This window comes from Orbicella franksi, chromosome 4 (genome assembly GCF_964199315.1).
Source record: "Orbicella franksi chromosome 4, jaOrbFran1.1, whole genome shotgun sequence".
NCBI classification, from domain to species: Eukaryota; Metazoa; Cnidaria; class Anthozoa; order Scleractinia; family Merulinidae; genus Orbicella; species Orbicella franksi.
The window spans coordinates 17,682,556-17,696,288 of NC_138148.1; the positions used below are offsets into that span (position 1 = coordinate 17,682,556).

Consider the following 13,733-nt stretch of genomic DNA (forward strand, 5'->3'; position numbering starts at 1 on the left):
ACAACAAAATTTTTCAATAGGAAATAAGGGAGAAAAAGTGAAATTTCTGAATTATCCCCTCAGAGACCGTCAGTGTAATCATTCAATACAAGGTTACAATATCAAAACTATTATTTAAATTATTTACATTATAAATCATAAAGCTCCGAATGACAGTGAATACTTTAATAGTGATCTAATCTGTTTTTGTTTCCAGAGTTAACGCTGTGCCAAAAGAAAAAGCAAGAAGCTGAGAAACTTCCCCCCATTGGCCGCTTTGTACCCCAGTGTAAAAGTGATGGTTCTTTTGAGGAGAAGCAGTGCCATGCATCAACTGGACAGTGCTGGTGTGTGGACACAAATGGACAGGAGTGGGGTGGAACACGAACAAGAGGAGATTTAGACTGCACAAGAACTGGTACGTAAAGTCTATATATTAGATTCTGCTGTCAAAGTACATGTACAGTAAGTAAAGCTGGACGCTGCTAATTGGAACCTGGTTATTGCAAACTCAAAGCCATTTCCTCAAGTGGATAACAATCAGACTTGCTTCTAGCCTGTTCTGCAGGCTAACTTACTTCCTCAGGACTTGCTTTCTCAGCCATTCTATCAGAGCTCTACAGCTCTCTTTGTATTCTGAAATGCATTTTTTCCTCCTGAGATTCACAGCTACATAGGACTGCAGGTAAAAATAAAGATATCAGGAATGTCCATCCACGAGTTCTTTAATATTTAGGACCTCACACTGGCAAAAACCAATCCAAGAAATGACATTTTGAACATTGCTGACAGAAGTGAGACACAGTATAACTACAGGGCTCGAAATTGTGACTCACTGGTCGCCAATGCGACCAAAAATTGAGCACTGGTGACTAAATTTTCAGAACTGGTCGCCAGGTGGCGACTCGCGTTTTGTCCGATAACTAAAGAAAACCACAACACAACTTTTGTTTTTAAATCGTTATATTAGGAAATCAATTCAGATATGGTAGCTAGTATGCAACTCACCTTTTCCATCCCCAGTAAAATAATGTCTGAATATTACAAGATAATCGAAAAAATGAATGTACTTGACATGTTGATACTGCATTCAGGGTGCGCCATATTTCCTCCCAGTCGGAGATTGGTACGAGCAATGTGGTTGTGTAGGGGCCTGAGCCAAGCATGGCATTGTTTGTCGGCAGCAAAAGGGGTTGAGGAAAGCAAGTCAAAAATAAAGAACGGCATTTCGAAGAAGTAACAAAGGGAAAATACGCAGGGACCCGTGTTTGTCTCACAATGAAAACCACGGACTTAAAACGTTTTATACTTTGCTTTATTTAAAATGACTATGGAGACAACCATCACCTTCTGACCAGGCAGGAGAGGAAAGGGTGGGAAGCGGGAGTTCTAAGATGGCGGGAAGCGGGAGAAAAATGCGAAACACTATTTTTTTAAATTCAACAATGCGTTAGAATGCTTTCAAAAACAAGTATCCAAATTATATTTGACTGGCATTTAATGTCTTCTCAGTCACTTCTTAGCAAACGAGCAAACGAAAATTTGCTCTTGGGCCGAAAAACAGGCTTACTTCCAGTGAAATAGTAAACCCGTTTACAGTGGTTACGTCATAGGTCATGAAATGTCAGGTGGCATGAGTACACATGTGTTGCGTAAGCTGTCAAATTGCAAAAAGGTGAGACAACCTACTTCCATGATTTAACTGTCTGATCCCAATAAACGCCAGACTGGTTACTGGAAATGCGTATACTTTATCAGAACACGAGACAATCTAGAATTAACTTGTGAGACCATCATCACTGAAAACGGATTTCAGAAACAAATCTGAAGAGCCAATGAAAATGGACTGAAATGGTGAAGCTCAAAGAAGATAAACAAGTAGGTCAAAACTTCATTGAATTGAAACATATGGCAGTGGTAATCTTGTTAAATTATTTAAAAACAAAGGAAATGCTTAAGAATTGCGAAGCTAAATGACTAGGATGTGTTTTGACTCTGCCAATTTACAGTGGAGGGGAGCGGCACGGAAAAGGGTGGGAGGTGGGAGATAAAGGTACGGGAAGCGGGAGAGCTGGGTATGGGAGGCGGGAGGTTCTGAACCCCTGTCCCGCCCCCCCGCGCCCCCCCCCCCCTTTATAACTAAGTGTTACTCATGTTGTTCCTAATTGTTTTCGCTCTTGACTTTTCTTGCATGCAAAGTAACGTATAAAATCATGTTCTTGTGTAAGTTATATATGTAATAAGTTGGCGACCAAAATATTTCCGTTAGTCGCCAGCTAGCTCCCGAACGAAAAAGTTAATTTCGAGCCCTGAACTATGAGTCTATTATTTTTAGTGTGCCCAGCTGCAGTTCAGGAACTACATTGTGATCCAATGTTGTGCAGTACGAAATCATGCCCTGGTCAGAAAGATGCAACTTGCAGGGTGAATTCGTGTGGCAAATGTGAGGCAGAGTTCCTTGATAAGAATGGCAGGAAGGTTGACTGTAAGTATTGGAGTTTCTTAATGAACTTGCAACTGTTAGAGGCTATACAGTAATTTTCACAGGAAAATTTTCCAAAAAAACATGAATGGTATTTTCAATGGTAATTCTGTTAATTCCCATTTAATAAACCATGAATGGAAAAGCAGAACACTTTCCATTCTTGGTTTTTACCAATAGAATCATCAATGGATATTATCATGGGTATTATAAAAAACACATAGTGGTTTGTCTGGGTCCCAATCAGGGTTTTTACAGGTTTTAACATTATGTAAAATGTAAACAAACCATGTTGGATTAAAGTAAATAAACATTAATGTTTGCCAATTAACCATAAATGGTTTAGCAAGAGTAACCATAGTGGTTTATTCTAAAAAACACGAATGGCTTTAAACTAGAAAACATGAATGTTTTTACTCTAAAACATGCTTGGTTATATGGTATATAACATGATGTATCCTGAAGAAAAAACTTGTTGTGTATCATCTGAAATCCAGTCATGGTTTTTGCATGCTTTTACATTATGTAAAGTGACGTCAAACCATGTTGGATTTTAGTAAGAACACATTCATATTTTTCCATTTATACCAATGATCAATGGCAGCTTCAGTAACCATGGTGGTTTCTTGTGAAAAAAGGACTGGTCTTAAACAAAAACTTGCGAGTGTTTTCAATAATACATGTATAGCATTATTATTCCATCATTATGTTTTTTATTTAAGTCAACAGTTTTTTTTTATTTAAGTCAGACCTTGCAGTTTACTCTGTTACCATTCACTTTTTATCTGGAGAAAAACCTGTAATAAGTAGAAGAAAGAGAAACAGTGGATGTAACAAAAAAATGAACAATTTATTGCATCTTATTAATTACACCTGTCATTCTACATGTTTTGCTTTGACTGTAATTACTACACACTTATAATATTAAGGCTATGATATTGTCTTTCAACACAACAGTACTGTATATAAATGTTTTTTATTACATGTAGGTTACAAGTTTGCAGTTTTCATTGTGTCTAATTCTAAAATGCTAGAGGACATCATTAAGACAACCAGTTTCCAATCGTATCTGTTAAGTTTAGAGGGCAAATGTATTATTTTAGCTACATATTTAGATGGCAAAGCCTATCCTGTTCTTTGGTTAATAATAGCAGTTTTCCCTGAAGCACAAAATATATCGAAATGTGGTAAGTGTTGCCTGGTTAGTTATCCTAATGCAAGGAGGAAGCACAAAGGGATACCTTTGGCTGTAAGACAAGGTGAGAACAATAGACCAATTTTTGGCATATCAGAAAATAGTCACACTCACCCAGACAAAGAATTTTGAGTGCCCAAGCATTACTATAGTGCGCTCAATGTATAAATATTTCTTTGTACAGTTGTATATACTTAAGCTTTCTTTGCTTTGTAGATTCTTTGATCGAGATCAGACATTGCTTTCACTTGTTTGATGGTCGGTTTTTTTCCCCTGATGATTATTTTGGGCACTTGTACCAGTGATGCCTCCTCCTTGAGGCGCAACTGATCGCCTACAGTTTCAAGGCCACATGCGGCAAGCTGGTCTGTCGACCCTTCTTTCGCTAGAAGTTTCAGCGCCCTACCGTCTATTTTTTGTTCTATGAGAGAAACAAAAAGAAAGCATTAATTGTGGGAAGAACTAAAAAGAGCCCGGGGTAATTCTTAGGGAATAGCCGTGGCAAAGAAACCAAAATAACACATGCAAAAGAAACCAAGTCCTCACCAAAAGAAGCTAAAATTGAACTGCGCAAGCTTTCTCCTGTAAAGCTTCTTTGATACGTATTTCCTCATCATTTTATTATTTAAATTGCCGAGTTCTTTTTCAAATCATAAAAGACCAGTTTAATAAAAGTTTGCTTGAAAATATAAGCTTAGTTTGCTAAAAACCCAGAAGAACAATGGACGAAGAATAAATAATTTTGTAGTTACCCTCAAATTTCTTCGCTACTTCATCATTATATGTCTGCTGAATCTTCTTCGAAACATCTTCCACCGTCCACTCCGCAATTACGCTCGAACCAGTATCTTCCATAATTCATTTTCAATTTCTTCCTTCCTGTGTGGATAGCTAAGACATCATCATTTTTCAGGTGAATTGGCATCTTCGTGTTTGTTCTTTTCGCTATGAAAAGGAGTTGGGATCACAGGGAGATCGTCCAGTGTCGCTGCAGTGAAATTTCTTACCTTCACATTCACTGCCCTTGCAGTTCCTGTGACGGTAAAGCCGTTTCGTCTTCCGTTGAGTACAGACACTTGCAAAATAAGCAATGACATTCTTGTACCTTTCTTTCCACAAGTGCAAGACATGATTTTGATTAAAGATGATAACCCCGTCCCTTGGTTGGCAAAGGTGTTGGCCATTCAAGAAAGGGCCAAGACTTGCAAAATTTGGTATTACATGGAGGACACAGAAAGGCCAGGCCAACAATAATTGTATGTGCCATATCGTGACTTGAAACAAGCACAAGATACAGTTTCTTGCGATTCCATTTTATGCCTGTCTTATAGTGAATGGAGGGGAGATGCCTGGCTGAGAGGATTATAATGATCGAAACACTAATAATTTGTGGCTGTTTCTCCGCGAACTTCTAGATTAATAAAATTCCTTTTTTATTAATCTAACTGACTGCCTCAGTTGTCAAGTGCCAGTTGAGTTGTCATCCTGAGTTTCTGTAACTAAATTGTAAGTCCTTATTGGTCATTCATTGATTTGTATCAAGTTTGTTCTATCAAGTCCCCATTCAGGGGATTTCAATATAATTTTAGTTACACTAGCCCATACTGTATGGACTGCACTAACCTATTCACATTAAATGATCTGAAATGATTTCAGTGTTTTCCCATTCATGGCTTGTGTAGAGATTTTAAATTCACAGTAATGGTTTTATCAAGTTGATTTTCATTAATGGGATTTCAATGTTATACATAAATACTGCACTAAGAAATTCACATGAATCGATATGAATACTTTCCCATTAATGGCTTGTGTGTAGAATTACTATCATGTGATTATCAATTCCCATTATTGGTTTTATTAAGTTGATTTCCATTCATGGGACTTCAACATTTTGCATTATGGACTGCGCTAACAAAGTCACATGAATGGATTTAAATGCTTTCTCTTTAATGGTTTTATGTAGAATTCTACTATGGGAATTTAATTTCCCATTATCGGTTTCATCAAGTGTATTATCATTAATGGGAATTAAGAAAATAACATTTAGAAGACTAAATTTACATTAATGGTTATTATTTTTCATATTTTTACCTTAAGAAATTTCCATTAAGGGAAATTTTGTAAGAATTGGAGTTTGCTAATTCACATGATGGGAATAACAAATGACATTCATGGTTTTTTGGAAAATTTTCCTGTGTTTTGAACTCCAGGTGCTGTTTTGAAAGGAAATTTTGCCAAAATCTTCCCTTTTTTTTAGCAACAACAGCAATCAACTGTCCCCGGCAGTTGTATGGTGGCCCATCATTATCACACATCTTTTTAGCCTCAAAACAGAGATCGACTTCATTTTCTGATGAAATAACCAACTCTATTCATGTTTTTATTTTATTTTATCTTCGATTCTCCTTACAATTTCTATTTTGAATTGTCTTTTAAAAGCCAGACTGATTTCAAAAGATTTTTCAATTTTAAAGCAAATATGACTCTAACTTTAAATTTTAAAAATGTCTATTGGGAACGGACCAGCGCTATCACCATAAAGTATTGTGCAATAGTACTGAGAGCGAAATGCATGAATTTCGTTCTTTGTCTCTGCGAACTTTCAAAGAAATGAGAGCGAAATGCGCAAATTTTGTTCTTTGTCTCTGCGAACTTTCTTCAAAAGTTCGCATGAAAATTCAAGCATCTTTTTGCAATGTCTTGAGTGTGATTTCTTTAAAACAAAGAACAAAAATTCGCAGCATTTTCAAGACCAGAACAACAATTCCTTACCAGAGGGATAATTCCGCTTGCAGTATGCGAAATATCGCAGTGCAGTGCGCTGACCAGTATCAAGCCATCAATGTATCGTTCTCTTGTGAACAATCACGGTCACGTTGACGCTTTACTCCTCTATAAAATTCGCTGTTGTTAATGTGTTAATCCGTCTTTCATGGCAAGGAATGTAGAGAATTTGAATCCTTTGATTGTTTTCAATGACACGAAATCGCTAACTTAAGCTTTGCAAGGCAGGTACAAAAGTCGGACCGCTAGTCCGGGTAAACTCGGACGAAAGTAAAATTCTTAATAAGGTTTTTTTGAAGGCCTACTTCACCTCAAAATTCATCCAAAGTGACATCAAATTCAGTGATCGATGGACCAGCAGACATGTTGTTTATCTAGTGCCAGGTCTCCACATACCCAGTCCCTTCTCCTGTTATCACGTTCGCCACGTTCTTGTCTGCCTGCCATGATGGATAGCATATTATTCGCAACAATCCCTCTTTATTTCACACTCATAAATAAGACATGGAGACATTAGAATTAAACAATTCCTATAATTTGAAGCTATAGCTACATGTTTTAAGATCTGGTGTATTGGCTGACCAATCAAAGCAACTAACCATGTTTTACAAGTTATTAATTTTGTACAATGTCAGATGTAACCAGGTTTTTTTCTTTTTTTCTCCTTTGCATGAAACCTGTGCTTAACTATTAGTGGAATTTTTTTCGAGGGGTAACAAACTTCCTTATTTCTTGCACAGGCTTTTCCAAGTGCCAGAAACAGCGACTTGAGGCCCTTGGTACCCACTCACTGGATGAAAAACCAGAACACCCTATTGTCGGACGCTTTGTACCACAGTGTGCGGCAGATGGCAGTTATGAGGAAGTGCAGTGTTATGGTTCCACTGGTTACTGTTGGTGTGTAGATGTGGGTGGAAATCCCGTTGATGGAACCATGACTCGAGGCTTGCCGCATTGTAACAAGACAGCTCTTGGAGGTACACTGTAGCTCAGCTCATAAAAATGGAAAGAGTCCAATGTACAGTTACATTAAGGGCAACACAATCATAATGAACAGCCCATTAAATGGTGCACAAGAACAGTGTTCCTGCAAAGATTGTTGTCATCCGTATACTGTAATGTTATTAATACAGTAGGTAACAGCTAGACAGCTGTCCAACTTGTAGAGTGCAAGTCAGTCAAAATGCATTTTAACAGCTGTATTCATTTCAACATCAACCAATTGTGACAATTGTGGCAGAGTACATGTACATGTAGAAGTAAATTAGTCTTATTAACTGTGTTTTGTATGTAACAGTAACTTCAATGTACAGTCAAGAACACAGTCTTAAGGTGTGCCTCATCTCACAAACCATTCAGACAAGCGAATCGGATGGTATAAAATGAAACTAAGTTCTTATCCTAATCGCTGTCAAAATTGTTTGCATTTTAGTCTGTTCAGGCAAACCCATGTTTACCTGTTTGCGCAACTTCTGTCAGTGGTCCACCTGCCCCGCCCATCCTGAAGCAAAATGTCGTGTGAACCCCTGTGGAGGATGCAAAGTAGAGTTTGTTGACAAGAGTGGTAAAGTGGTCAACTGTGATGAAGGTATTAATAACCTTTTGGTCAGTTTGAATTGATCAGCACTAGGGAGTGGGTTAATACCAGGGGCCATCCAGGATATTTACATGGAACCTAAGACTCCACCCTCCTACATGTAGATGGGAACATAAACAAAATGTAAATATATATATAGGATCTAATTTGCTGCAGTTTTGAGTGCAAATTTAGTAAAAGGAAATCAACTTTCAAGCCAGTGATCCAACAATGCAGATTTGAACTTTTGAAGAATATGTCTGGTTTCAAGAAAACTTGGCTTGTACAATGTATCTGATATTCTGATCAAACTTAGGGGATGAAAAAGTTTGTGCTGAGATATCTTATTCAACATTATTCTTGAGGGGATGAAAACAACTAATCGATAAACATATTGTGCCTACAGTACATGTTTTAAATAATTTGGAGATTTTTCTGGATGTTATTTTTTTGTATCAAATACTGTACTCCAAAGTAGCAGAATTTTTATAACCATCCAAGTCCTGTTAGAAGAATCATTGCCACGGTGCCGACAAGTAAATCCTGTTTTAATTTGTAACGCTTCAGATCTTCATTTTATCAGGTAAATCAAAATGTCAATTGCATAAGGCCAAAGCCTTGTCATTCAGCAGCAATGGCCTGCAGCCTGTTGGCAGGTTTGTGCCACAGTGTGAGGCTGATGGAAGTTATTCAAAGATACAGTGCTGGGCATCCATTGGCTATTGCTGGTGTGCTGATAAGAATGGCGCAGAGTTAGAAGGAACAAGGGTGCGTGGAAAGCCCAACTGCCCTTCTGGACCATCAAGTATGTACTGTAAATAATAAATTTAAAGTAAATCATACAGTACATGTTGATTGGCACTTAGTAATTTGACTGCTCGAAATTGAAACTGTACACTTAAAACATTTATTGAATCCATTTTGAAATCACTGGTTATCCTTGCAATCTGATTGGCTCTCAGTGGTGCGATTTATTCACGAATCGCACTATTTTTTGCTCTAAACCGCATCTTTTTCTCAGCCAATGAGAATGGGACAGTAAAACAAAACAACCAATCAGATTTCAAGATTAATTTAAAGTAATCAATAAAATTTCAGGAAAATGAAAGACAAAAGGCCATTGTGTGGAGAATTTAGCAACTACTAGTCTATTGCCAAAACTTTGTTGTTATTGTAGTTTTTTCCAAAAAAATTAACGAATTTAATTAATTACAGTTTCTAAATGACGATTATGAGCTCCTTCAGGATGAAGACCTACTTTAATGGAAGTTTCCAACTTTCAGTGCCTATTTTGACGAATATTTTGGCGATTTTTCTTCAACATCCACTCAAGATCCGTATGATACCGAGTCCAGTAAAACATAAACAAACGACAACCACACAACAACAAATTCAGAGCCATCTCAAGAAGGTAGATGTTTCCAGGTTTCCGGTAGTTTCAAACGAAGCAACAAAAGAGCTCAACTCTGTCGCTGTGAATAAACATAGTCAAAATACATCACACTGCACAAAATAGTGAATGAACGAACGTCTTACAAAGCCCCTGCCAGTCCCGCCATCTTGGAAATATCTCGAAACAAATGGCGCTGCAAGAACTTGACAAGGTCCTGAGTATTGAGTCCTACGCCGAGGTCACAAAAAGAAACGGAGATGATAACGAGCTGGACTCCCTTAAAATCATGCCATTGAACGGTATTAAAAGGATTTTAAGGAAAACGACCACTTTTTTAAGTTTAAAAAACATGTTTCGACAGAACTTCTGTCATCTTCAGTTGAATGAATGATTACAAAGCAAGTTGAATAATAAGTAGGCAAAAAAGCTAATTAAGACAAATAGTAACAACAGAACGTGAAAAGGTGTAAATTAAAAGGATAATTTTAGATTTACATGGTGTAATTGCTGATTGAGGCAAGGTAGTTCTTTTTGAATATGGATAGCCTCCTTTATCTTGAGTTGAAAGCTGGTAGTGGCGTGATCTAAAATATGAAAGCAGTCTATTGAACACAATGAGCGAATCAATTGTAATCATTCATTCAACTGAAGATGACAGAAGTTCTGTCGAAACATGTTTTTTAAACTTAAAAAAGTGGTCGTTTTCCTTAAAATCTTTACATGTCTGCTGCTATCTAGACCTTATTTAAAAGGAAAAAAAAACGTACTATCCACTGGGCATCGTGCACTCGCGCGACTTTCACAACCCAAAAGAAATCGATCGCAGAATTACACAGGATATGCACCTTTAAATTCCTTCTCCAAAGACAATGAAAAGTCTCAGCCTCAACCACAGAGGAAAGGAAGGCCTTCCATAATTTATTCAGGCGACGAGAATTGAACTTTATCCCTGAAGTACACTATTTTCATTCTGACTTCAGAACTGCTTGTTTCTTTGTCATGCTCGAATGAGTTTTCGTCACATGACATCATTTTGCATACCAAATGAGACGTAAAGGCGTTTCCGGTTCCGCTTTTTTTTTAACAAACCGGCTACTGGAACAAAACACCAAAAATCTAAATTTAAGGCGATAAAATTGTGCGATTTCAAAATGGATTTAATGAAGTGGCAATTGAACTTCGGGTCGTGCAATTTTGGTCTGAAATCATACTTGTGATTTCAAATCGAACTCGCGCTGCGCGCTCGTTCGATTTTGAAATCACGGGTATGATTTCAGACCAAATTGCACTCCACTCAGTTCAATTACCATTATTAATCAGGCAAGTGTATCATTGGCTGATTTGAAATTAAGAGCATGATTACTCTACTCTGAATTGCGTGATATGAGATCAACTTACTGAATAATCACATCAGTATTTTTACAAATTTCCAGGTTTGATACTTATTACAATTATGCAGATGTACCATAATGACTCGATTTAGCACCTGGGGTGCTTATTTACTTTTGGTACCTCAAAGGAGGGCACTTAAAGTATTTGAGACAGGGTGCTCGTTTGCAACACTGGGCACCTATTTCTTTTTTGATAAACAACCAAATGTTCAAAACAAACTTGAAGAAGAGATCATTCATTTGAAGGAATTATGCACTCACATGGACATAATAGTTGAGAAACTCAGACGAAGATCGCTGTTGTTTTACTGTGGCATTACGTATGTGAGTCCATTGATACATACTCTGATGGCACTGTTTTTATAATATTAGAATATAGGCACTTGTTGGCATAGGGGCGCTTATTAATAAAAACACATTTGATGGGGGGGTGCTTATTCGAAGGGGGGCGATTATTGGAAAGAGGGCATTAAATTGAATCATTACGGTATGTACATTTATTTACAATCTGGTGGTGTTATTGACTTGTTTTTAACAGAACGATCTATCAAGGAAGGCTTCTGTCCAGTCATCAAAGAGCCCAGGACTGGATCATGTACAAGCAAATGCAGCTCTGACAATGATTGTAAAGGAATGCAGAAGTGCTGCAATGTCACAGGATGTGGTAAAACCTGTCAGGAACCCTATTTCATGAGTATGTAGGTTCAATGATTATGATCTCTCATAATTATGTTGTATTTTTGATCCAGAAGTATAATGCAGTAAATGTCCCCTGCCCCTTTACAGCACTTTTTTCAACTGTAATATACCAGTAGATTCTACATGTAAATGCCTTTTAGAACATTCTGTATCTTTTTTTTTTTCAATATTGGAGTGGTGAGGGTACTGAGATTTTTCCATAGCCCTTACTTCATTTATAGTAATTCTTTTCAGTGTGCCTGTTATGTACCTGTAGCAAGAGCTGTTGATGTACATGCATATATCACAAATGATGATATACATCTACATGTAGATCCCAAGACATGAGAATTTTTGTCTTTTTTCTTGTACTCTTTCATCCAACTTTTGGTCAAGCTTCTTATTCTAAGAATGCAGGCCTGCTGTCAAGACCTTTTGTTATCTGAGTACCTAAGAATTTGCTTGAATGAATATTTCAGCCTGTCCTGGAAGTGGACACCCATTCTTGCTATGTCTGCACATGTGTCAGCTAGCAAGATGTCCTGCATATCCAGATGCCACCTGCTTCTCAGATCCATGCAAGATGTGCAAGGTAGAGTTCCGAGACAAACAAGGAAACGTTGTGAACTGCACCAAAGGTTTGTTTTAAAACTTAAGGTATTTTCTTTCACTATCATTAGGGACATCTTCAGGCCTCGAAAAATATTTGAATTCCACCTTGCCCATTGGGCAAGTAACTCTCAAATTTTGCTTGCCCGGGGCACTTCCCCACTTGCCCAAGTTTTCAAACTCATTAATAATTCATGAACCCAAAAATGGAAGTCAAACTACAGGCGTGTTTTAATGTTACAGTAATAAACCCATCTTGACTGTAGTCCTCTTAGTGCTGATCACTTTCATGTTTACGCCATTATATTGTAATACTTCCACAAATTTAACTTCTTCATTCCACTTTTATGAAGTTGTTCGGTTTGTAATAATTAACATTGATGAACTCACAGTTGAAGAAACAAAGTTTGCGAAGTTGTTGTTGTTCGTTTGTGTACTTACTTCCTAGTTCCTGTATTACACGCTGGGTATCTTTGTTATTATACAGCCTTGAATCAATCTGTTCAATTCGTCGAAGATCGCGTTCAACTCCTTGAATGTTCACCTCCATCTTGTCTAGCTCCCCGAAATCATTGCGAAGAGAAGCGCGAGAAATTTATAACACGCAGAATTAACAACAAGTCACCTTCCCACTTCAGTTTTGACACAGGCACAGTGACAAATTTGAAAAGTCAGCGAGAGCATATTTCTTCATTTGGGTGAATGAAAAATAGTTTCAGCTGAGGGAAAACGTCTTCGTTTGAAAGAAACACTATTTTAAGTCATTTTCCAGGAACTCTGAGAGTATTTTGATGACTTACTTATTCATTTCTTTTTAATAATATAATACTTTTCATTTCGCACGGCGGTGCCCAAGTATGTTATCACTAGCAAACTTGCATGTTTCGCCGAAAACAGAGATTTATTAGTATCAAAAATGCTGGCTTCGTTTTCGTGATAGAAATATGCGGCTTCTTTTTGCGAACAATTTCTACCGCTTTAATATATTGTTGTTGAGTTAAGTTTTGTACAGGGAAACTGGAAAATGCTTACAAAAAATTGCTAAAATTTTAAGAAATAAACACAGCGTTTTCGTGCCCTACGCGGTTACTTTCAATCCCGAAAAGAAATTTGATCAAGATTTTGATCACGTACTAGGCAACCACTTCTGAGCCGTGAGTGCACGTCACACAATCAACAAAACAACGCTATAAATTGTAATTTTCGTCAAGCTTCATCTAAACACTTGATTACCCTTGAGCCTAAAATTTACCTTTTCTTCTCAAAATTGTCATCAAAAATTTAGTCGGCGAACGGCTTGCCTGGGTCCTTGCCCATGGGGCAAGTAAGGAGAGAAAGTTACTTGCCCGAAGGGAAAACCTACTTGTCCCGGATGACCGGACGGGGTTTTTTTCGAGCCCTGCATCTTGAACTCTTGACTATTAAAATAAATAGAGTTAAACCTCCAGTTACAACCACCTCTTGTAAGCGACCAGTTTTCAAAGATACCAAAAGTTTCCAAGTCAAGTCACTATATTTGGAACCTCTTGTACATGTAACCGACCACCTTGACTGTGGCCACCTTTGGAGCTAAAAGTTTGAAATTTTCTTTTGTTTTTAACTACCTGTAAGTGGCCACTTGACAGATAATAAAGTGTAAATTGGAT

General features: G+C 37.5%; 1 protein-coding gene across 4 annotated transcripts in view; it reads left to right on the plus strand.

Annotated features, from left to right (window-relative positions):
- Window positions 1–13,733, plus strand: part of LOC145484702 (thyroglobulin-like) — a 33,732-nt gene that overhangs the window by 6,988 nt on the left and 13,011 nt on the right. For all 4 annotated transcript variants that reach the window (XM_081463315.1, XM_081463313.1, XM_081463316.1 and 1 more), the window contains exons 7-13: window positions 197–397; window positions 2,315–2,464; window positions 7,181–7,417; window positions 7,873–8,028; window positions 8,600–8,821; window positions 11,339–11,494; window positions 11,958–12,116. In XM_081463315.1, coding sequence (XP_081319441.1) covers window positions 197–397; window positions 2,315–2,464; window positions 7,181–7,417; window positions 7,873–8,028; window positions 8,600–8,821; window positions 11,339–11,494; window positions 11,958–12,116 — 1,281 coding nt within the window. The remainder of the gene's footprint in view (window positions 1–196; window positions 398–2,314; window positions 2,465–7,180; window positions 7,418–7,872; window positions 8,029–8,599; window positions 8,822–11,338; window positions 11,495–11,957; window positions 12,117–13,733) is intronic.